The 26,310-nt window shown below is 37.5% G+C and overlaps 1 protein-coding gene across 1 annotated transcript; it reads left to right on the forward strand.

The window, feature by feature from the left end:
- The first annotated feature begins 17,808 nt into the window (after positions 1–17,808).
- Positions 17,809–21,088, forward strand: LOC104231288 (transcription factor HHO2-like). Its single transcript, XM_009784254.2, has 5 exons — positions 17,809–18,239; positions 19,504–19,748; positions 19,841–20,231; positions 20,414–20,490; positions 20,583–21,088. Exons 1-5 carry the CDS (start codon positions 18,020–18,022, stop codon positions 20,919–20,921), a joined length of 1,272 nt encoding a protein of 423 aa, XP_009782556.1. The 5' UTR covers positions 17,809–18,019; the 3' UTR covers positions 20,922–21,088.
- The last annotated feature ends 5,222 nt before the right edge of the window (positions 21,089–26,310 follow it).

The following is a 26,310-nucleotide window of genomic DNA, read 5'->3' on the forward strand; positions in this document are numbered from 1 at the left end:
CACTAGAAATCATGCCTATAGGATTTAATCATTCCATTTGTTACTGCATTGCACTATTCACCTAGGAAACATGCCTATAAGGTTAAGGTATAACAATAAAATCATCTCCAAGTGCTAATCCTTAGAAATCTTGTCTATAGGGCATGACTATTCGCCTTAACAATTGTTAGTGTTGCACTTCTCAACATTGTTTATTGACCACTTATGCCGCTATCAAAAGCATGTGTAATTCTGGGTTCTCCCAATAGATTTCATCATCCTTACCGCGTTAATCACTTAGACGCAACATCAATAGGATTAATATCTGGAGATCTGCAATTTCAATGATCAGCATGTAACAATTGTGTAATCATTTGGAGATAAACAGCGCCTAGCCTCTAAACCTGCTTGTATGCTTTGATGCATTGTCACGTACAAATCATGTCTATAGGGCTTAAGGTTCTTAATTCTGAATTGCCTAACATGAAAACTTGTCTTGCGTGCATTTTTTGCTTAAGTGTGGAGGCGAACTTGAGCCCTTAAGTGCCCATATTTAAAGTCCAATGTGTTTTTGTATGTCTCCTAGTTTTGACATTTCTGAGCAGCTTAAGTAAGGTCTAGAACCACCCAAATAGAGGTACCATACCTCCTAGGTCATAGGTATGGGATGGGTAGTGCACGCATAGAGCACGACTTATAATTGAATTAGCACATTTTAAATAAACAACTTTAACATAGTAATCGGGTAGCAGGAGATGATAGTCTATGCTCGCTAAATAATATGAGCAACTCCCTACCCTAAGGGAGTTGTGAAGTATTATTTATGTTGCATAGATTGATACTTTAGGCTAAAAAGCTTAGGACCCCCCAGCCCAGCCCTTTTCCTTTATACGTTTGGTATAAGATCTAAATAGTTGTATCCCTATGTTCGTACAGAGATCTGTACTAATCATGTTGTAAAAAAATTCTTTGACCTCTGAATTCCCTTTATTCATTTGATCACTTAGCTTAATTGTAATCCACATAATCTTAAGTTCGGCCGGGACCCACAGTTGTGGACCTCAAAGAGTGACTAACACCTTCTCTTTGAGGTAATTTGAGCTCTTACCCAATCTTTGGTGGCGTTGACTAGTCAAACAGAGTTATCTGCATAATAGGTGCCCAAACGCACCTTAAAACCGTTAGGTGGCGACTCTTCTTCTTTTAACACTCTGTATCCCATTCTAAAAGGAGTTGTCATGACGTCGAAACCCATTTTTGCAGGAAAAATAGGGCGCGACACTGATACTGAGCTTAAACGACAGAACGGTCTTCCGCAAGGCGACGATAATAACCCAATCAAATACGCAAGGAGAAACATCATGCACCACGTCTGTAGTATTACAATTCCTTGATTCCCAATCTATAACAAGCTCTTCACGTTGCATAAAATTGAATAGGAAGGAAATAAAGGCATAAGCCTCAACGGAATCAAACGGCACGATGAGAAATCAAGAAGGGAAGTGCTTCTAACAGCCATGTAGCCTCTCGAAGATAAGTACAGACGTCTTCGTACCAATCCGCAAGACTCTACTAGACTTGATCATGACTCATGAGACCTAAGTGAACCTACTGCTATGAGACCATGTTGTCATGATCTAGAATTCACTAGATGTCATGATGGCACCTAACGTCGTCGCCAGGCAAGCCAACAATGAATGTTTAACTTAACTACTCATTTTAGTATTTTTGAAATCATAATTTTAGTCAATTAAATAGTAAGAAATAGAATTTACAGGCTGTGAATCGTAACATGAAATGCATCTCATGAAAAGTCCCCACAATAGCTGCGCCTCTGGGCCCAAAAGATCACCAGACATATATGTACCGACATAAAAACATGCAGCAAGTGTAATATGAGTACGTAAATCAACGTGTACCCAGTAAGTATCTAGCCTAACCCGAAGGAGTAGTGACTAGGGGTCGACATTGACACTCAACTAGAGGTCCAATAACATCAGGTACAGTAAAGAGGTGAGCAAATATGAGGCAGAGTAAATAAATGAAATAGACAAGTAATAATACGTGGTACATTTCCCCTCTTTACAATAGGCTCAAGCTCTCAATTAGCAAATTCCTCCTCACACAGAGCATGTATATGTATATATATATAGTGGACCTCACCATAATGAGTCGTTATACTTCAAACCAGGAAAAACTCACAGATACACTGGTTTATGGCCAAATATTACACACAAATTCATGAGGGTATATTTATAGAAATGTCGATGCATACGGCCCAATCCCATCATAATCTGTGCACTGTCGAGGGTCGAACGACACGAACTATTGATGCATCTATTAAACTACTGAGGCAAATGGCATGCTCCCATGAGAGTGTGGTACATAAATTCTGCTAAGGCAAATGACCCGATCCCATTAGACTGTAGTACATAAACCCTGCCGAGACGAGTGGCCCGATCCCATTAGAATAAGAAGCTTTAACGGGTTCTTGACCCCACTCACGAATAAACATGTGAGTTATAATATCTTTAACGAAAAACCTTTCAATGAAACATATATATATATATATATATATATCACAGAAAAAATTTCATAAGAGGAGTACAACTATTCCATGACTAATCATGAAACTCGTGAAGTCTCTACAAAAGCGAGTCTATCACTCTACGCATGTCTAGTCTCATTTCATAATGCGAAATGAAAGAATTTAAGCGAGCAAAGATAATCCCAATAGTGCAAGTATAGCATGGTGTGAACCTAAGTCTACCCAGACAATAACATGAGCCTAACTATGTACGACACTCGTCACCTCGTACGTACGTATCCCCCGCAACGAGCTACACATATTAAATATATCACCTAGGGGTAGTTTCCCCCTCAAAGAGTTAGACAACAGCCTTACCTCAATTAGGTCAACTCAATACTCAATTTAGCTTTTCCTTTTCCAATTCACCACCGCTCGTCTCAATCTAATGATTGAAACGAAAATCATCTCTCAAAATCACCCACTCTCCGACATATGGTTCAAAATATGATAAAATGAAGCAAAAACTTGAATTACATAGCAGAAAATAAGATGCAGATGTCGCAATTGCGACCCTCGCAAAAGCGAAGAAGCCTTCGCAATTGCGAACAAGAACAGGGCTGTAAAATGTCGTATTTGCAACAAACGTTCGCAATTGCGATGCCCATTTCGCAATTGCGATAGAGACATTCGCAATTGAGACCACAGCAAAAACCAATAGTTTTTCCCGACACGGAATAGGCATAACTCTCTCATACAATGTCCAAATTTGATGATTATTTTTGCTATGGCTCCGTAATTACGATACTGATCTAATGGTTCAATACAATAACAAATAAAAGCTCATTTTCTCAATATGGTACCCTTTATGTCCAAAGCAACGATGTTGAAACATCAAATAAGAGTGTGATACAACCTAAAACACCCCTGAGGCCCTCGAGACCCCTTCCAATCACACCGACCCGCTCCATAACATAACACAGACCTGTTCGATGCCACAAATCATACCAAATAACATCAACACAACTAATTGTGCATCGATTCAAGCCTAATAATCTATTGAACTTCTAACTTCCACATCTGATGCCGAAACCTATCAAATCATGTCCGTTTGACCTCAAATTTTGCACACAAGTCACATTTGACATTACAGACGTACTCCAACTTCCGAAATCAGAATCCGACCTCGATTCCAAGAAGTTCACTTCCGGTCAAACCTCTCAAAAACCTTAAATTTTCTAACTTTCGCCAAATGACCCCAAAATAACCCACGAACCTCCGAATCCACTTCCGGACGTGCTTCTAATACCAAAATCACCATACGAAGCTATTCCCAGACTCGGAATGCCAAAAGTACATCGATAACATTGGAATGCACTTCTATCCAAATTTATGAAATTCTTCCAAAATGCTAACTTACACAATAGGCAACGAAACGCTCTCGGGTCGTCCAAAACTCGATCCGACCATATGCCCAAGTAAAAAATCATCGTACGAACCTGTTGGAACCTTCAAATCCTGATTCCTAGGTCGTTTACTCAAAAATCCAACCTTAGTCAATTCTTCCAACTTAATGCTTCTGAAATGAGAGTTTTCTTTCCAAATCAACTTTGAACTTCCGAAATTTCAATTTCGACCATGCATACAAGTCATAATACCTGAAGTGAAGCTACTCATGGCCTCAAACTACTGAATTACACGGGAGGGCTCAAAACGACCGTTCGGGTCGTTACAGTGATCTTAGGGTGTGAAGGGATAAATACTCATCCCCGCTCAAATATCTGAGAGACTACACTCAAGGTGGCCAGACTATCGGAGAGATTATTCTTAAGGTGGCCTGACTTTCGAAGAGATTACTCTCAAGGTGGCCTGACTAACAGAGAGATTACTCTCAAAGTGACCCGACTATCGGAGAGATGACTCTCAGAGGGACCCGACTATCAGAGATATTACTCTCAAGGTGGCCCTACTATTCGAGAGATTACTCTCAAGGTGGCCCGACTAACAGAGAGATTACTCTCAAAGTGACCCGACTATCGGAGAGATTATTCTCAAGGTGGGCCAACTATAGAAGAGATTACTCTCAAAGTGACCCAACTATCAGAGAGATTACTCTCAAGGTGGCCCTACTATCAGAGAGATTACTCTCAAGGTGGCCCGACTATCTGAGAGATTACTCTCAAGGTGACCCAAATATCGGAGAGATTACTCGCAAGGTGTGAAGAGATGGATAATCATCCCTGTCCAAATATCATAGAGATTAGTATCAAGGTGGCCCGATATCGGAGGCCATTTCATCCATTTAGACCTTTGTGCCCATTCTAATATTCATTAAGGAACCCGCTTCATGTAGAAATCTAGACCTTGGAGCACAAGTCCACTTCTAATCTATTGTCCAAGATGTGGTCTCTCCAAGCGCTAATTCATCGCCACGTAAACATTGTTAGCACCCTTACAAACTTAGGGCATCACATAATTCAATGAGAAATATGTTGGGGAAGCACATTAACAATCGAGGGCGAGTATCGTCGTATTCCACGATATTGGGAATGGGATGAATATATACTTGGTGGAAGCTAATAAACCCTGAGTACAACAAAGATTTATGATGTTGTGTATACCTCACTTTTCACTTATGATCGAAACTCGAACATTTTGCAAGCATTTTGTGAGGCTTCGTGCCCCAAGATGAACACACTTCTTACATTAGTTGGGGAGCTATCTATTTCTCTCTGGGACTTACAAATTCTTGGAGGTTTGCCCATTGTGGGTTTTCCGTACGAAGAAATGGTACATGAGACAAGAGAACTCACATGTTTAGACGAAAAACAGGTGAGATTTATTCCTCGATTTTTTGAGTATTTATTTACTGCCTTCTATTACCTTAATGAAGGTACGGGTGTTAACCAAAAGGTCTCCTAAGTGGACAAAAAATTAATATAAGAAAGCTTTAATACATAAACCTGCCCTTCTATGAAAGGAAAAGAAATCTGCACGCCTAAAGTCGACACATAATCCTAATGGAGTTATTCCCGAGACAACTAGGCGGTCGAGTGATCAAGAATCTATATTTTCCAAGCATAGGGTGAGGTATGACAAGAAAGATGAAACATATATAGCAGCCTTCTTATCATGTAGGCTATGTGCTTTTGTATTTCCCTATATGGCAGAGAACTTCATTCGTCCCGAGACTTTTAAGATGGCAAACATGATGGCAACCGGGCGAAAGATTAGCCTTGTTGTCCCAATTTTGGTGAGTATTTATCATGTTTTGAATAATATTTCGTGTTCCTCTCAACTTGATCAGGTCAAAGTTTGGTTTCTCATCCATTATGTTTACGGTTGGATTGCACATTACCTCAAAACCCATTATCCACTTGCTAAGGGTCCATATGTCCCTTTGATTGTTACATACTGGGGAGAGGGAGCCGTGAGGTAAGTTAACAAGAAGGATGCAAGAAAACTCATTCACAATCGAGAGAATATAGTTTGGACACCAACAATGTTAACTAATTATCGTCCTTATTATTATATGGATAACGATGCCCCTCAAGAGCTGGAGTCAAATTACTTCATGAGCTTATATTTTAATTACCTCCCTTTGAGGTATGATAACTCATTCATTATCGAGCCATATAGTTTGCATTGGGTTTGGTCGTCAATTTAGATATTACTAGAACGTCCTCTATTTTTTGGAGAATGATATCCGTAGTGCCTCTCTAGATGATGGACTCAGATTTTGGAGGATTTTCACACTGTATCGGTCTATGTCATGTGCGACTTTTCCCCCAACGAGAGATCCTGTGGAGAATCTTGTCTCTACCAATTATATGTCTTGGTGGGAGAAAGCGCATGGGAAGTTTCTCGAGGATAATTTACAAGTTCTGGTAGACAATTTTGGGCTAAAATATACTACCCCTGTAGGAGATGAAGATCAAGGTGTTGGAAATATGCTCTCAAAAGTCAATGAAACACCTACTCCAATCCCAAAAGTAGTTACGTAACATAAGAAAAGGAGGCTTAAATCCTCAAAGGCAGCTTTGAAAGAGGTGGTGTGCACTTCAATAGATATAGAGAAACACCCTCAAGTTATTCAATATAGCAAGCGAGTTCCTACAGATACAAGCTAGAGTAGCAACGAAGATCAAAATTGGAAAATAAAAAGCCTAACCTAGTAGAGATTGTAGAGGTTCCAAGTGTTGATAGTCCCTCAAGAATGCATACAGCTTGTAACAAAGAGGTAGAATACAATAACCTCACCTTTTTCCTTACTTTTTATTTGAACGAATAGCCTCACTACAAATTACTTTCTTTCTTTGATTTTTTTCCTTATGCAGCTAAATGCCATTGGACATGACAAGGTGCAAGTTAGTGATGAATCTACTGCAGGGCCTACGTCTAAAGTGAAGTCATCTTCAAAAGCATCACCTCTCCCTCATGAAAAAGCCCTAAAAATACAAACTCCAAAAGAGATAACTCACATTCTACCAATGAAAAAAGTAGCAGTTTCTATTTTTGAAGGAAAGAACATTGTATTTAATTGCAAAAAGAAATTCATCCTGGGACTTTGGGAGGATATTTGCAATAGAATCTACAAAACTTGTGCAGAATTGCTCTCATCTTATAAGGAGAAAATCATTGAGATTTTTGAGGATATGAAGAAGGCGAATATTTTGGATTCTCCATTAGAGAATTTTTTGGATTCTCTTTTCGGGCTCGCCACTTCATATGACCAAGAGCGATCCAATTTGGCTGATAAGACGAGTGAATATGAGAAGCTGGAGTTGATTTCCAAAGCTAAGGAGCATCTCGAATCGTTCAAATTTAAAGAAAGTGAGAAAGTCAATAACGTTTCCTTTAGTGAAAAAAAAACTGAAGAGAGTAGTGAAGAAGTTGCAGACATTACAACAAGAGAAAGAGAATCTCGAAGGTGTTATAGAACTAACTCAAAAGGAGGTTGAAGAGATTCAAGCAAAAGTTTCAGCTACCGACACTGAGGTCTCTTCATATGACAATGTAAATTTGCTGACTGTTGATGATTCGGCCAATCAAGAGGAGAAGAAGAAAAACCTGAAGGCTAGTTGCCAAGAATTGATCAACTACAAATTTTGTTTAGATTAGACTATTAGAATTATCTCTCCTTTTATCTTTACGTTATATTGACTTAGTAGATATTGATTTCATCATAAATAAGATTGCTTCTCTTTTGCTTTACATTGTCCGACTTTTATCTTAGTCGTATTTACAACTATCAGCTTTACGCGCTTGTGACAAAATATTCATATCTTGTTGTGGGAGAGACCAAATAAAAAACCATTTGATTTATTGAAATTTAGACTTCAATATCGAAAACATAGGATTGAACACCTTCAGAATCACCCTAGATAATATTTTGAAACCAACTTTAGATTATACCACGTTGAAAATTTTAGATTTGGGCAGTCTCGCCAAAAAAACTCGTATCTTGGTGTAGAAATGTCGAAATTGCACACCGTTTGATTTATTGGAAAATAAACTTCAAAATATAAGACATCCAAAATTGGGAATCAAACAGTTTCATAATCATAGCAGATATTATTTTGAAACTAACTTTATTTTCTGACATGTTGATAGTTTCAGATTTGCACAATTTTACCAAAATATTTTATCTTGGTGTAGGAGCCTCGAAATCATGAATCATTTGATTTGTTTTCAAAACTAAACTTAAAAATCTAAACCATATCCAAATTGCAAAATTTAATACCTTAAGGATAGTTTTAGATAATATTTCGAAGTCAACTTAGAATTTCGATACGTGATGATTTCAAACTTGCGCGACTTAACCAAAACATTTATGTCTTGATGTAGGAATGTCAAAATCACTATCCATTTGATTTATTCAAAACAAGACTTCTAAATCTAAAACATGTCCAAAATATAGGATTTAATACCTTAAGGATAGTTTCGGATAGTATTTTGAAATAGATTTTCATATACCGACAGTTCCAAGTTGGCGCGACTTCGCCAAAACTTTTATGTTTTGGTATGGACGCCTCAGGATCACAAGAAGTTTTTCTTGATATACTTAGAAATTTAAGAGCTCCATTCCCACAAATATCTTGGGTTCAAGTCTCACTGAATTTGAAATGTCATGCCAAGCAATCGTTATTCTTATACTCGTGTTCCCTTTTGACGCCTCTCTTCTCTTCCCTTTTATTAGGGCAATGAGTGGATATGAAGACCAACAAACTTGAAGGTTATGCGACCATGAAGACTTAGCTAATCCCCAAACTACAATGAAAATACTTTGTAGCTTCCTAAAAGGCTATAATCATTTTATCGAAGATAATAATTTACCATAGCGACTTGCCCCCTTTAAATCAAATAGGATCCAAAGTTTAGCAGAAGAATGGTATTTGAGCTCGATTTTCAAGTGTTGATTGAATGGTTTACATTCATCGTACTTCATTCGAATAACTATTGGGTCAATATGTATCTTTTCAACTTATGCGACTAAAGTCAGAATGAAACTCTAAGTTGCCTACGTACCTCAGTGAAGAGGATCAAGTCATACCATAGTTTAGAATTTTTTAAATTTTTTTTATGTCCTAACTTTTGCCTAGGCTGCCTATTTTGAGGTTTTCAACCTAGTGGACTTTTTATTTTGGGACGTACACGGTTTAGACTCATATGGGCCAGGAGTGTTTCAACTTCAAGGATAATACTTCTTCAAAAACATGCCATTGATAGGGCCGATTCTCATGCCCTCTGCATCAACCAGCTTGTAAGCCCCACTTGAATAAGCTTCTTGCATGACACATGGCCCATCCCATTTTTAAGTGAACTTCCATATAGGTTTATTTGAAGTAATAATGGGTCTTCGTATGGAAAGGACTTGATCTCCTACCTGAAAGGATCTCAGGCAAAATCTTTTATTTTGAAGACAATCGAGCTTGATAACATTCAAGACTCTGTTAAGCTTCCAAACTCTTCTCATCAAGAGCCTCCAACTCTGCTAATCAAAGTCAAGCATTCTTTTCATCAGTGATCCCTTCTTGAATAGCTAATTTTAATGAAGATAATTGACGCTCGACTAGCAAGACGACTTCGACTCCATAAATGAGTGAATAAGGGGTCGCTTGTATTGGCGTGTGATGAGTTGTCCTATATGCCCACATAGCTTATTCCATACGGTCATTCCAATCACGGTTGGATTTGGAGATGACTTTCTTTACAAGTTGCATAGAGTCTTATTGAATGTCTCAGCTAGAGCATTGGCAGCAACATTGTACATAGAAGAGTTGCGTTGCTTGAAGCCAAAGAGATCACAAATCTTGTTCATTAACCTATTGTCGAATGGATTGCCATTATCTCTTATTATAACAAGGAATGCCAAAGCGATAAATTATGTTTACTCGAATGAAACTTGTAACATTATCCTTCTTTGCTTCCTTAAGAGAAACAAATTCGGCCTATTTTAAGAAGTAGTCAATTGCAGCCAAGATGTATGAGTGCCCACTGGAGGATTTTTGCAGTGGTCCAACAACATCCAATCCCCAAGCTTCAAATGGCCAGGATGCAATAGTCGGGTGCAACACTTTCGAAGACTGATGGATAAAATTTGCATGGAACTGACAAGCGTTACATCTGTGAGTGTAGTCAAAGCAATCTTTTACCATCGTTGGCCAATAATATCTCATCCTTTTTATTTGGAAGTGGAGCTTTGGTCCAGACTGGTGTGACCCACATAACCCAAAATGTGCTTCTTGCAAAGCTTGGAGTGTTTCTTCTTCTCCTAAGCATCGCAAGAGTACTCCCTCAAATGATCTTTTGAATAGAGTATCTTTGTAGTATAGGAAGCAAGGTGCATGACGGCGGATTTCAGTCCTTCTCCTCAAATTTTCTGGAAGTATCCCATAGCTCAAGTAATCGATAATGGATTGTCGTCATTCTTCCTTCTTAGCTTCAGAAACAACGACAAGATTCTTGAGTTCATTTTCTTCACTTTTACCTTCATTTGACGGCGGTACTATCCATTTTTCGTAGATAGTAACTTACGATTGATCAGGTAGGGTTAACAATGAAGCTATGGCAGTTAAAGCATCAGCCTTCTTGTATTCTTTCCTAGGCACATGTTGAATAGTTACGTTACTGACTTACTCTATTAGTTTTTAGCATAATTATGATATAGGTGTAGTTTAGGTTTCTTAACCTCGTAACTACCTAAAAGCTGGTTGATCACTAACTGAGAGTCACCAAAGACATGAAATTGCAACTGCTTCATTTCGACAGCTATTTCAAGCCCAAGTATTAATGCTTGATATACAACAATGTTGTTGGAGCAGAGTTGCATCAACATAAAAGAGTAGGGCAAAATTTCGCCTTGAGAAATAACAAATACTACACCAGCACCAGCTCATCCACGATGTGCAGCACCATTAAAGTACATCTTCCATGGAGGCTGAACTTCAATGACCATTGCCCTCGTTAGGTAGTTTGTCAGTTAGCTCCCAATTATCAGGTATAGGGTTACCTGCGAAGAAGTCCGCTAACACTTGTCCTTTTGTAGCCTTTTAAGGAAAGTACAAAATTTCAAATTGTTGAAACTAAAGGTACCACCTTGCTAGTCGATCATTAAAGACAAGTTTTGACATCACGAACTTGATAAGATTTGCTCTAGAAACCAAATGAACGATATGAGCGTGAAAGTAGTGCTTCAACTTTTGGATTGAGAAGACTAGTTCCAAACATAAATTTTTAATTGGCGAATAATTGAGCTCATTTGGTGTCATCATTCATCTCAAGTAGTAAAGGGAGTTTTTTTTCCCTTCACTATTTTTTTGGCCAACATCGCTTCAACAGACCTTTCTTGTGCTAAAATATATAGTATCAACAGCTTTCCAGGTATAGGGGCTACCAAAACTGGAGGCTTCATCAAGTAAGTTTTGATGCTTTCAAAGGCATTGCTACAAGCTTGGTCCCACTTGAAAGGAACACCTTTTTCTTGAGGCGATTGAATGGTTGGCACCTCCCAGCTAGGTTTAAGATGAATCTCCTAAGATATGTTAGCTTTCCTTGCAGACTTTTCAATTCATGAATATCGCGAAGCTCGTGCATTTTCAAAATTGCATCCCCTTTGACTTGATCAATTTCGATCCCTCGATGTCGAACGATGAAACCAAGGAACTTTCCAAAAGTAACTCCAAAGGTTCATTTCAATAGATTCATCTTAAGTTGGTACCTCCGGAGCAATTCAAACACCATTCTCAAGTCTTTCAAGTGTTCACCCCTCTTTCTTGATTTTACTACCAACTCGTCCACATAGTATTCGACATTCTTGAGTAGAAGGTCATCAAAGATATTCTGCTAAGCCCTTTGGTAAGTAGCACCAGCTTTCTTCAAGCCAAAAGGCATTATTTTGTAGCAATAATAAATACTCTTGTGGTGCGGAATGCAGTAAGCTCTTCATCTTTTAGTGCCATGCGAATTTAGTTATAGCCCGACAAACCTTCCATGAAAGACATTGATTCATAACCAGTAGTAGCATCAATCATCAACTCTGGAATAGGAAGAGGGAATTCATCTTTGGGACACACATTGTTGAGATCCCTAAAGTCAACACATACTCGAATCTAGCTATTCTTCTTCCTTACATGGACAAATAAATCCAGCTTCAATGAGTTTGTTAACTTCACTTTCAATCAAGGGAACCAAGTCCGGCTTAAAATGCATTTGAGCTTGCTTAACAGGATGAGCGCCATTCTTGAATGCAAGGTGATAGACTGCTACTTTAGGGTCTAAGCCAGGCACCTCTTTGTCAGTCCAAGCAAAGACATCCTTAAACCCCTTGAGTAACTCCATATAAGTTCTTTCTTCATCAGCTGCTAGTAAAGCACTTAGATAAGTGGGCCTCAGTTCTTCATTAGTGCCAAGGTTAACTTCTTTTAAGTCATCAACTATTGTCTTCACCCCTTCTTCAAGTTCAGGTGGAGCATCTTTCGCATGTTCATCTTCTTGAGGGTCCTCATCGTTGAAGTATATGTGATAACACGGTGAAACATCCTCCAATTTCTTGTCATCCTTCATTAGATATAAAACACTATGATCGCCTTGTGCAGTAACATGATACGAAGAACCCACACTTTCTTCATCTTCATCACGTTCTTTAGTGTATAGTATAGTGTATGGCTTCACCTTTAGCACCTCATCACATGAAACCATGACTTTTGTTTGTCGCCTCATTCTAGAAGAAACCAAACTTTGGAAATCCTTAGAGATCTTCTGATTTTTTGTCGAAGCGGGTGATCTTGTATTTTGATAATTTCTCTGGAACTTGTTCCCCTTCTTTAATGGACCTAATCTCTCAAATAGGGAAGTCCTCACAATTGATTTTCCAAGTCGATCAAAGAGAGAAATCTTGTTAGAAGCAGCAGATTCATCTTCTACAATAATATAATTGTTGCTCACCCTTCTTATATAGATGCACACTAGTGACGGTTGCTTGTATACCAAACCATCACGTGGTTTCCTCGTCACAACTTCTGATTGGCGCTTCCCTAACATTGATGGCTCATTGGGATTGTATCCAGCTTTTGCATATAACCTATAAGTGTTAGGATCAAAACCTTCATCTATTCGCTTTGTAGGAATGCCACATTCTGCAAACGATTTTGGGCCACAAACCTTGCAAGTAGCTTTGAGGACAACTTTACTACCTCGATTCATTTTACAGGAAGAGTTAACTCCTTTAGCATGTTAGTTGGGAGATTACATTATTCACCTTGATCTTTTTTCCTTTTAGGGACATATTGGAGTGCAGGAGTTACTTTCTTGCCATAAGACGCAATATCCCATCTATAAGATTTATTCGACTTAGGTTGCATCTCTTTTGTTACAGCTTTTGCTTTACTAGCAGTCACCTCAACTCTTTTAGTTGTGGACTCATCATTCTTGTCATTCATGACATCTTCAGCTTTTAGCTCCTTCATAATACGGTTCTTCAAGTAGAACTTTTCATCGACGAAGTGTGACTCAGCCTCGGTGAATGGCTTGTCATCGGCAACTATCTTCTTCTCGACTTCACACTCATAGTATTTCAAACATTGATGGTAGGTAGATGGAACCACTTTATTCTCATGTATCCAAGGCCTTCCAAGCAAGACGTTGTATGAAGTCTTTGCATCGATCACATGTAGCCATGCACTTGATTGCATATCTTCAATGGTGACTCCCAACCTGATCGCACCTATGACTCTTTGGTCGCCGTAGTTGAATCCTTGGATCATCACACGACTTTCCAATAGTTCATTCATGGGAATTCCAAGTTCTTTCATAGTGCGAATTGGCAAGATGTTCACTAAGGATCCTCCATCAACCAAAATTCGATTTACCCTTTCATCACGCATATAGCCAACCAGGTATAATGGCTGGTTATGATGAGTGTCACCTAGTAGAAGATCGTCATTTGTGAACGTAACTTTTTCCTCATACGCATTAATTTCTTGAGGAAAATACTCAATGAGATTTTCTGAAGATGGTGCCAATGGTAGGTCATCACTCTTTTCTTCCTCTTTAACAGCATTGCAATAAGAGGCCCAATACTATCCGGGGAAATCTTCATGCGGAACCAACACGACAAGAAATCCTCCAAGGTCACTGGAAGTCATGGCTTTTGAGGGTGGTGCACCTCCAATTTTTCTTTTTTCAAACGCCTAACCGGATTTTGTTTCCTTGGTCTTTTTACCATCATTTCCCTTGTTAGTTGTTCTATTGATTCTTTTCGTGGGCTCCTTTTGTGGCGTCTACGACGAGTCACCAATGTCCAACATTCATCATCATCAGGTTGATCGACTTTAACTTTGTTGTTCTCCAATAATTCTTCATCTTTACTTTCTTTAAAATGACATAATTGATCTGGATGGAATGAGCCAAAGGTGATAGAGACTTGGTTTACGCTTGCTTTCTCATCTTAAAACACGATCTTTTTTTCATGATCCATGTCCATAATTTTGTCCTTGAAGACAAAGCACTTCTCTAGAGGGTGGCTCACAAGTCGATGGTATATGCAGTAATTTGGGTCATTTATTTTACGAGCTTCATTTGGCAGCTTCATCTCCGGAAGCTCAATGAGATTTAACTCGAGGAGTTCTTCAAAAATTGCTGGCACATCAGAATCCAGTTATGGGTACTCCTTCTCTTGCATTTCTTTTAGAGTCAACTTCCCACTTGGTTTATCTTGAAAAGAAGTGGATTTCATACTTTGCTTCTTTCTCACCTTCATTGTGAACTTCAATGGTGATGTATTGAGATTCATAGCTTCTTTGTTTTCAGACTTGGGTGCAAACTTGCTCTATTTCCTGACTTCTTGCGTGTTGTTCCCTTTGCGAGGCTCATATATAGGCAGCATTTCATTTCCTGTGGAGGCCATGCTTAACTCCATGTCATGGGCACGAGTCGCAAGTTCTTCAAATGTTCTAGGCTTGATACCTTGTAATATATAGCGCAGTCCCCAATGCATACCTTGGATACACATTTCTATGCCAGAAGCTTCACTAAGCCTCTCTTTGCAATTAAGGTTTTCATTCCTCCAAGATTGATAAAGTCGATAACTAGTTCACCCTTTCATTGATGAGTATTTGTAAGTTCTATCATACTCACAGTGCATCTCATACTATAAAAGCAATTGAGGAACTCTTGCTCTAGTTGATCCCAACTATCAATAGATCTAGCCTCGAGGTCTGTGTACCAGTCAAAAGCATTTCCTTTTAATGATCAGACAAACTGCTTGACGAGGTAATTTCCATAAGTCCCAGCATTGTTGCATGTCTCAACGAAGTGCGCCACATGTTGCTTTGGATTGCCTTTGCCATCAAACTGTTAAAATTTTGGAGGTTGTTAGCCAGCAGCCATCTTTAACATATCGATCCTTGAAGTGTACGAATTTGCGTAGGTAAAGGAGGACTTGGAAGCAACTTCATATTTGTTTTTAATAGCCCATTCAATGAACTCCTTTGGTTGATTGATTGGAATCATCCCTTCCGAAGAGACTGGAATTTCCTTAGTGGATGCAACTTGTCGTGGGAGAGGATCAATCTCTTGAACTTCTGGGAGTTTTCCAGGTGCATGGATGGATTCTTCTTCCATCAAGATTCCTACCCTGTCTGTTAGCTTGTTAATTCTAGCATCTTGATTTTGTATGCCCTTGGTCAAGCTAGCGATTGCTTCTATCAAGTTTTCCACCTACTCTTCCACATATGAAATATTTGTCACCATGGATTGCATGATTGTTGTAGATAATGGGGAATAACATGGATTGTCACACAGATTGATTCTCGAATGGCTCATGCTATGCGGCATAAGTGGGGAGGATCCATCACTTGAAGCATCATCATCTTCCTTCACGGCAGAATTCTTGGATCTAGAGAGGTCAAGCAGAGCAAGAGTTTTCTTTATCTTTTCAGCAACATCGCTTCCTCCATTAGTTGTGTTTGTGGAAGATCTTGCTCTTTTTGAGGATGAATATTCGAAAATAATGGTTGATGCGGATGACACTTGAACTGCTTGTTGTCCTAAAGAGCTTGCTTTGCTCCTATAGCTGGTCCGAAGCTTCCAAAGGTAACATTGAGGATTCTTTCCCAATCAGCATAGAACATGGTGGATGTTAATCTAAAGTTGATTTTATTTGAAGCTATTTCGACATTCTTGGACTTTGGTGATTGATAAATTGAGATGAGAGGTAGAGATTGTCCCACTGGCCATGCCATAATTTGTAGACAATAAATTGCGTTGAAAAAATAAAATCAAGACCGAAAAATATTGCTACAATTGTCGTATTTGATTTCAAGTAATATGCGTGTACAATCTCTATGAATCCCCTAATTTTTCTTTTTAATGTAAATAAATTCAAGTTCCTTTGAGCTTGATCTTGAATTTATATTTTTTGTCACGAACGATAATCGTAAATTCAACTAGCACGAACTTTGATTTGAATTCGTACTCTCTGAATATTGATTTGTTCTTCGTTCTTGAGCTTGAACTTGAATTCTTGAACTTGAACTTGATTACTTGAAGCTTGAAATTTGTGGATAAATTTGCAGTGTTTGTTCCACGAGCCCTTTCTTGCTTCTTGTTATAACTTCTGGTGTCTTTTCTGGGTTATGAAGACGCCTATTTATAGGAAGAGTTATGAAAAGAACAAACTCTTTTTGACCAATCAAATTGAAGTGTGACAAGACTGCATTTAATTGGCCAGAACATGTCACATGCACATGTGGCGCGGTTTCATTGGCCCTTTCATTTGACTTGGCATGCCTTGTCATTTTAATAAGTGGCAAGATCCTATTGTCTCTTTTGTTTGACTTGGCATGCCACGCCATTTGACACGTGGCACCAAACTGGGCCTCTAGGAATATGACATATTGTGCCTAATGAAGTGGGCTCATTAGTTTAACCCAATTAAATGGGCTAGCCAGTGGATTAAATCTTATTTATTTAATCCATATATATTGGACTTATAATCCAATTATACTAGACCAATAAATTTATTTGAACTAATATAACTTGAATTTAAAAAAAATAGTCTAAATAATTTTATGGATTTAAATCTAATACACCCTCTGTTCCAGTTTATGTGAACCTATTTCTTTTTTGGTCCGTTCCATAAAGAATGACCCCTTTCTAAATTTGGTAACAATTTAGTGTAAACTTACAATTCTACCTTTAATGAGAAGCTTTTATAACCACATAAATACTCTGGCCCCCTTTTGACTTGTTTAGGACCATAAATTCCAAAAAAAATCATTTTTTTCTTACACTCCGTGTCCAGTCAAACATGTTCACATAAATTGAAACGGAAGGAGTAAAATTATATGCCTACAAGTATAATTAATTTTGAAGTCCTAAATATTAGGATTTTATATCTAGTTCAAATAAGCAAGGATTTTATACACAAAATATAATTAATTTTTAAGTCCCAAATATTAGAAAAATAATATAAATAACTATTTTATCTAGTTTAAATTAATTTTTAAAGAGTATAAAAGGTGAATAGATTATGAAATTTTAATTTAAGTATATTAATTAATCAATGTCAAGATAAAATTGGGATATCTTGATCCTCAAGCTTTAAAGTCGTATTTCTCTTGCGAAGAAGAGCGTATAGAAGTAAAGGGGGTAATTTGGTACAATTAAAAGTAGATTTATTGGTTGAATCGGAATCTAAGAAAAAAAGCAAATAGATAAATATGCGACGACACGAAATTGACTTTTTGTTGTTTTGGTAATATTCTATTTTTAACAAATATGGGTCTTTCTTCATTCTTTCTGTCCTTAATTCTTTCTCCATTCTCTCACTATATATTTATATACATACAGACATATTTCGAGAGAGAGAGTGTGTGTGTCTTGTTTTTCTCTTATTTATATTACGCGAATTGGGGTTCCATATTTTTTTGGTCGATCGAACAATTGAAAATAGAATTACTATAACTATTAAGATCAAATCTGAGAGAGTGAAAAAAAGATCAGAAGAAAAAAATGGGTTTAATTCCACCAGAACTGAGTTTGGATTGTAGACCCAAAACTTACATTCCCCACACGATTATTGAATTTCTTCAAGAAGTTTCGACGATGGATAATAGCGTGTACGAGAAAACGTTGAAGATTGAAGATTACGTGAAAAGACTTGAAGATGAAATGAAGAAAATTGATTCTTTCAAACGCGAGCTCCCCCTTTGTTTGCTTCTTGTTAATGATGGTAATTTTCCCCCTTTTGTGTTACTTATTCTGAGCTTGGTGGGGTTCTCTCTCAATTTATCTATCTGTATTCATAGTTCCAAACTCGGGTAAACAAGGAGCGTTAACGAGCAGTGTTAGATATAGTTTAACTGTTATAATACTTTCGAGTATATTGAAGAAAATTGATTTAGAGTAGGGTACTAGATTTGAGTACTCGTTAACGCAGTAGATTCATAGAAGATCTGTATCAACAAAGTTACTCCAAGGTCTAGTTTGCTTCTCTTTGAAACGGAGTTTTTGCTCTTAAACTAAACGTCCTTCCTCTCCATACGTGTGTTGAATTAGAGAAATTTCTTCTCTATAAGAGAAACCAATGGTTATATATAAGAGAATGTTTCATACCACACACCTTCTTTATATAGGAGTAGAAGTTATAGTGTATGTGGTAACTCTTTAGTAACTTCTCAACATCATCTATTCTTATTGGGTCGGTTCAGGTTAGTCCACATGGGCGACCCGATGGTATTGGTCTGTTTATCTGTGATAGTGATAGTGATGGTAATTCACCCTTTTCTATGTTGTCAATCACCTCAAGCTTCTCTAGGGAATCTGTAAAAAAATTTATTTTGATATTTTTCTTCGTATACAACTCTACCTGTGATAGTTTTGTTTGTGTAAATATAGTTCCAAGTTTAGATGAAGGAAGAGGGTTACTGTAGCTAGATGACCAGTGTAAAAGTAAGTAAATCTGATCCGAAATTCCTATAATAGACTCCATCTAATTTGAGATTGAGTCATAGTGGATTGATTGATTTATCTGTGTGTGTGTGTGTGTATATATATATATATATATATATATATATATATATATATATTTGTGTGTGTGTGTGTGTGTATGTGCTGTATTTATTACCCTTTACGTATCCCTTGGCTGAATGGAATCGACTTCTGTTGAAGAATCATTGAATTTTCTCAGCTTCTGCTACTTTCTGGCATTGGTTATATCATTGATTTCCAAGTTTGCTTGGGTGAAGTCATACTTGTTATAGGCCGAGAAGCTCACATAGGAGGAGTTTGGGATTAAGGGATAGTTGATTGATTGATTTTTTTTTTTGGTAGTTTCTTTTGATTCTTTGTTTTGTCTTTAAGAAAGCAAATATAGTAAGAAATTAGAGCTATGGAGATAGTTCATGTAACTGCTTTTAGTTGGTATAGTTTGTAGTTCTTTTGATTGGCAACATATATATGGGTGTTAACTTTCCTGCTGATGGGTGTTGTTGCAGCGATTATGGCTTTGAGAGAAGAATCTACACAGTATAAGAAACCAATTGTCAAACCTGTATTTGAAGAATCCATACCATTGAAGAAGATTTCCCTTAAAGATGATAAAGTTGAAATGAACAAAGATAATGATAGTAGAGAAAAAATGAGTTGGATGAGCTCTGTGCAGCTCTGGGACAGTGATCCTCAAAACCCAAATACTGATATTCATAACAGTAAAAAAAGTTCTAAATCCGAGCCAAAGAAGGTAAAAACACGACTAGATTGGTTTTTAACATAATTCACATTTTCTCCTATTAATTGTTACTGATTAATGTTTTATCTTTTCTTAATTAATAGATACCCCCCCAAGGAGGAGATAACTCAGGATCATATGATCCATTTCAATCTTGTAAATCCAGGAATATGGGAAAGGCATTTTCCCCTTTCAATGGGTATTCTGGATTTCCCGTGAAAGTGGATCGGAAAGAAGATAAAGATGATCTACCAGGATTGACACTTCCTACTCCTGGAATAAAAAATCTCGAGGATTCAATGATCAATGGCTTGTCTTCAAAACCCCGTGATAACAGTGTCACTTCATCTATTATAGTAAGTTATCGGTCAAATATACACATAACATCACAGCTTCAGCAGCAGCAGCAGACTGCTAGAAAGCAAAGGAGATGCTGGTCACCTGAGTTACATAGGCGATTTATTGACGCACTCAAGCAACTTGGGGGTTCACAAGGTTTGTGCTTTGGCCTTTTGTTCAATTGCATGATAAATTCAATTGAGTTTGAAAATACTTTATGAACGAATGCAACAATGTTAGGCCTATACTAGGATTAAGGCTTTTGCAAGTTTGACGAATTCTATTTTGAATTTCAACTCTAGCTCATATTGGAAAATTGTCTTCTGTCTCCTCTGCAGCTGCAACTCCTAAGCAGATTAGAGAGCTTATGCAAGTGGATGGCTTAACCAATGATGAAGTGAAGAGTCATTTGCAAGTGAGTTTTGAGCTAATACCTATTTCATATATATATTTTTGTTCTGTGTGATTCTAGACATGAATTTTAGCAAACTTTTCAATTGATTGCAGAAGTATCAACTTCATATACGAAAACTTTCCGATACACAGACCCCATCAACGAGTGAATCTGTTGTATTGGGGAACATATGGTTGCCTCAAGACCAATATGGTGAATCCTCAAAGCATAGCAGTTCTCAGTCTGGTTCTCCTCATTGTCCCCTTCAGTTAGGGGGTAGCTCTCGAGGTACTTCCATGACTCTGGGAGATAGCATGGAAGAGGAAGATGATGAAAGATCTGAGAGTCACAGCTGGAAAGTTCAAATGTCTAAGAAAATCGATGTACAGATGTCCACCATGAATTTTGAAGATAAAAGTATACATGGGGATGAATTGATCACTATAAAATGAGATACTATACTTATAAATGAATCTTTGAAAGTACGCCAAATTTTGCAGGATTAGATTTTCTTTCTTTGTGTTAAACTCAGTTTTTTTGATTTGCTGTGTCGGTATAAGGAACTTCAAGTTAAGTCCAACCATTTAGAAATGAAAGATGGCACCACTCTGGGAGCAAACTATTAGTATTACTTGGTATAAATTTCTGTTGAGATTTCTTATGCTGTTTCTTGAAACAGGGTTCTTCATTAACTTGAATTTCTTCATGATTTCTAGTTTTGGTGTCTGGTTGACTTATTATTCTCCAACGACTTCTTCTAACCTAGACGAGAATGATTTTTCTTTAATCTGAAGAAACCTTTGGAGAACTTTTTCATGGAGGAGAGTAGAATAGGGATACCTTCAAAGATTAGACAGGTCTAAGAAATAGCTTTTGTTTTCAACAAGGAAAGGCCTTCAAATGCTTGAAATGTAAATTCTTGTTGTTGCACACAAGAGTGTGGACTAATAGTTACTGAAGTGGGTGAAAACTTTTTGTGATCAAGGTTCCAATCCTAAGAGAGAGAACAGCACAACAACTATTACTATGTCCCAATTCCAAGTTAGGTCGGGTCGACTATGTAAATCACCATATCATAAATTCTCTATTTTTATCCACAATATTTTAGTAATCCGTACTTACAAATTATTTAAAAGTAAGGGTCCTATAATATGCGCTAGCAGTTATATCGCCAATAATTTATGAGGGTTCTAGCAAGCGTTGATTTTCTATTTGGTATCACCTATACGAGTTTTCAGTTTCCATCGTTTTCTATTTTTTTTGTTAGTTCTCACTGGATTTCAAGATATTCTGTACCTTTTGAGATAACTTCTTTTCATGTAATTTTAGGTTTACTTCTTCCTTTTTAGCACCGTTAATCATCACATTTTCACATCTAAGAACCCTGAGCTGGAGGCCTATGTGATGCATAACCAAACCATCTCAAGTGGCACTCTCTTATTTATCTTATATGTCCGCTACTTTCACCTTTTGACATAAGTAATCATTTTTTATGTTACAGTATCTTGGAAGATTACGCATCCATCTTAATATTCGCATCTCTACCACATTTATCTTGTAGTTATGTTGGGTTCGAGAGGCCCAACATTCACCCTCAACAAAATTATTGGCCTTAGAATCGTTGTACATAACTTTCTTTTTACCTGGCAAGTATTTTCCTATCACATAACACTCCTATATTTCAACCATCCTACTTGTCTTATGTGTAAAATTTTCATATATTATTTTGTTCTCCTGAAATATTGAACCTAGATATCTAAGAGCCCGTTTGGACATAAGAATTTTTTTTCTTTTTTTTCGAAAAATTATCACTTGTTTCAAAATAAGTATTTTGGCCATGAAATTTCCAATTTTCGCTTGAAGATAAATTTTGGAATTTTTTGAAAATTGAAAAACCCCAAAAAGCTGTTTTTCAAAATTTTCACTCAGATCACTCATAAAAACTTCAAAAATAACCCAAAATTGTATTTATGTCCAAACATAACCCTAATTTTGAAATATCATTTTCACTTGATTTTTTTTTTTTTTTTTGCTTCTTTGTTTTTTTGAATTTTACAATTTTTTATGTCCAAACGGCCACTAAATCGTTTATATTTAACTACCTTGATTCCATCTAATCCCAGCTCAATTGTACTCCTATCTCGCTAGCTAAACTTGAAGCGCATGCATTCTATCTAATAGTGGCAAAGCCAGGAATTTTTCCAAGGGTGTTCAAATTTGAAAGAAGAGAAAAAAAATCTCTAACAAAGGATGTTCAATATATGTTATATACCTCTAAAACCTAATATTTTACATATATATACAATATAATTTTTCGACGAAGGGTGATCATATATCCAGATTGGTTCTTTGTCCCCCTCATTGTGGACCTACGACTTCACTCAATTACTCTTTCTCATAGTTTCATGTATGGCTCTTAAATCTCAATTGAGACCCCCAGGAAAAAACAATGCTAGGATCTCTTCCATTTGCTTAAACTTTGGTGGTTATTTGGTACTTATGTTGGCAGGAGGTAGCAAGTATCCAGGTCTGGATATCACTGTTATAAACATATAAAAATAAATAAAATGGTTCAAACACTATTCATTGCATAATTTTAAATTCAAATTGATGTTGAAGGCAGCTCACGGGCTTCTTTTTTTGAAAAATGTTTGATTTTAGTGGCAGCTAGAATGAGTTGTAGGATGACCTGTAAGAAATCATTGCTTAGCTATCCGTATCTTTAGCTTAACCATCTAAATGCATGATCTATTTTAGGAAACAATTATTCAAATTTTCAATTGTTGATGAACAGTATTCAATTAATGAAGTTGGCAAGCGAGATTTCATCTATCCACTATATATATATATATATATATATATATTATGCTGTTTCTTAGCTCATTTCAAGAATTTTATTGTGCTACATTGGTGGCTTATTGCTATGTAAAATTTGTAATTTTCTCCTTTTGTCCAAGTATACAGGATGTAGACAAATACTAATAGATAAAAAGGAAACATCTTACACTTTTTTATTGTCCATGTTGTGGTAAAAGTAATCAAAGAATGAGAATTATAAAAGATGTTGACTGTGCCAATATCAGGTTCTCTGGCTGCTAAATTTCTTTCCTCTTTGGTCAAGTGCAGTGGCATGAAAATCATAGTTTCTTCATAAACAATATATTAATTAAAGGGCAGGTAAAGTTCTTTTACCAATTTATTTTTATTTCCTGTTGTACCTTCATCTTACTCTATTTAGATGCTTAGTTTAGATCTCATTAAAAGCCATCCCTCTTTTTCCTTCCCTTTCAATCTATTCACAAGACCTCTCAAAATTTAAAAGGAAAAAAGAGAAAATAATCATTCCTATCCCACAAGAGAGAGAGAAATTTAAATGTGCTTGTGTGGAAGGTATAGAGAGAACAATTTAAATGTGCTTAATTAAAAAGGTTTATCTGAATCATGTGACAGGAGAGTCCCTTTAACCAGCAAAATAATGGAAACAAAATTTTACAACCAAGATTTCACGAGTGAACCAAGATTGATAGCCCACTGTATACTGGTAAAACCGGGGTAATGAGCACTCCGATTTCCCGGTGGGGCAAACAAAGTAAGGAAATAACTGTTTAGAGTCGGAATTGAAGCTAGGAACCGCTCATATCAAGGCTCGAATACAACATCTGCTTGCGGAGTCATCGAGACCATGCCTCCCGAACCCGGTCCGAGCTCCGAGACCTCGGAAAGCATTGCCAAACGAGCTCACATGATTAACAAAAAGTTGCCATATCCGTGTCCAACCGGATATCACGGCGTAGATCTCGGCCCATATCAGCAGCATATCAGTGATTAGCAAAAAGGAAGATTTTTACCGTTCTTAGGATTGTACTTAGAGTAAAACTCTTCTACTATATAAAGGGGAAGTCTATTATTCAATAAACCCTCTATAACACGCATACCAAGACAATATACATATGTTTTCTCTGTTTCTAAAAGTTATACAAAATTTTTGCTTTTGTTCAATGAGAGGCGCCATCACGATCGGGTCCGGGTTAGGGTTTGCTTTTGTTCAATGAGAGGCGTCATCACGACCGGGTCCGGGTTAGGGTCGTGACACCATCAATTCCAAACCAACACTTATGAAGACAAGGCCAGCCAACTAAACCCAATTCACTTTTTAAAACGGTTAAACAACATAAAATCAGTCTAAAACATGATTTAATAATACTAAGTAGCGAATAATGTCAATAAAGTGCGGAAGTACAACCCGACACAGCCCTAACCGGGGTGTCACAATTCACGAGCATCTAACAAATACTGAATCCTCAAATGTAACTACAGAGTTTTAAACATGAACTAAGAACATAAAAGAAATAGATAGGGAGGAGCTCCAGGCTGCGAACGTCAACAGCTACCTAAAGACTCCTCGAAGATCCGCCTGAAGCGGGAATGAATCAGCCTTCGGGAGCAGGACCAGCTATGCCTGAATCTGCACACGGGGTGTAGGGAGTAAAGTAAGTACTCCAACTCAGTGAGTAACAAATGTAAATAACGACTGAAAGTAAGAAAACATGTAGGGCACAAGGCATTCTATAATGAAGCAGTAAAATCATTTAAAAACATTAAACCAATGAAAAATCAAGAAAAATCTTCTTTCAACAAGTAAACAAGTAATTGACAGGTAATTAATGTAAGGTAAACAAATAGAAGTTCGCCTCTCGGGCACAGTATCAACAAATCCGCCCCTCGGGCAACATCTCAGAACAATACCAGCCCCTCGGGCTTAATCTCACATCACAAAGGGTATCCGCGCTCACTAGGGGCGTGCAAACTCCTGGAGGGGCCCCTTACGGCCCAAGCGCAATAACAAGCCATCTCGTGGAATCAAACTAAGCCCTCGGCCTCATATCAATCAAGCCACCTCGTGGCGTACATATCTCAGGACCTCGGCCTTAAATCAGTATCAGTGTTTCCTCACAATGTAGGCCCCCGGCCTTACTCAGTCAAAAATCATCACAAGCCCCTCGGGCAATAGTAAAACAATGTTTCTCAGCCCAAACGTCATTTAAAGTATCATTTAAGTCTTAAAACTGAGTAAACATGGCTGAGTATGAAAACAATGGAAAATAACTTGACTGAGTTCAAGTAATAAGTCAAAACAGTGAGGAAATAGTAATAAAAATCCCCGAAGGGTTCAAATAGTTGGCATTCGGCCCAAATATGGCATTCGGCCCAAATAATGATGATAGCAATTAGTTTTCAATCAAATACGCGGTAAAATTATCAATCGGGACGGATCAAGTCTCAATCCCCAATAGTGCACGACCCTACGCTCGTCATCAAGCGTGTGCCTCACCTCAATATAGCATTACGATGTACAATCCGGGATTTCAAACCCTCAGAACATCATTTACAATCATTACTCACCTCGAACCGGCTAAATCTCTAGCTCGACACTTTTGGCCCTCAAATCGGCCTCCACGTGTGTCGAATCTACCCAAAATCAGAACGAGGACGTCAAAATATGCTAAGAAACGAAGCCCAAACAAAAACAATTAATAAAAGGCACAAATCCCGAAATTACCAAAACTCGACCCCCGAGCCCACGTCTCGAAATTCAGAAATTTTTACACCAATTGATTCCTTATCTTCCCACGAGTTCATACATATCAAAGGTTCTCAAATCTGACTCCAAATGGTCCTCCAAATCCCCAATCAAAAGTCCAAATTTCCAAGCCCTAGTTTTTCAATTTTAGCTTAATTTCCATAGTTTTCTAAGTGGAATTCACATAATAATCGAGTTTTAAGTCCAAGAATCTTACCTCCCAACGATTTTCCTTGAATCCTTCTTCAATCTCCTTCAAA

This window comes from Nicotiana sylvestris, chromosome 3, assembly GCF_000393655.2.
Source record: "Nicotiana sylvestris chromosome 3, ASM39365v2, whole genome shotgun sequence".
NCBI classification, from domain to species: domain Eukaryota; kingdom Viridiplantae; phylum Streptophyta; class Magnoliopsida; order Solanales; family Solanaceae; genus Nicotiana; species Nicotiana sylvestris.

Bases quoted from the DNA above. Each gene is read 5' to 3' on its own strand.
- LOC104231288 (XM_009784254.2), top strand. From the start codon at position 18,020: ATGGGTTTAATTCCACCAGAACTGAGTTTGGATTGTAGACCCAAAACT. The intron at 20,232-20,413 runs GTTTGTGCTTTG...TCTCCTCTGCAG, and splicing joins GCAACTTGGGGGTTCACAAG to CTGCAACTCCTAAGCAGATT. The intron at 20,491-20,582 runs GTGAGTTTTGAG...AATTGATTGCAG, and splicing joins AAGTGAAGAGTCATTTGCAA to AAGTATCAACTTCATATACG.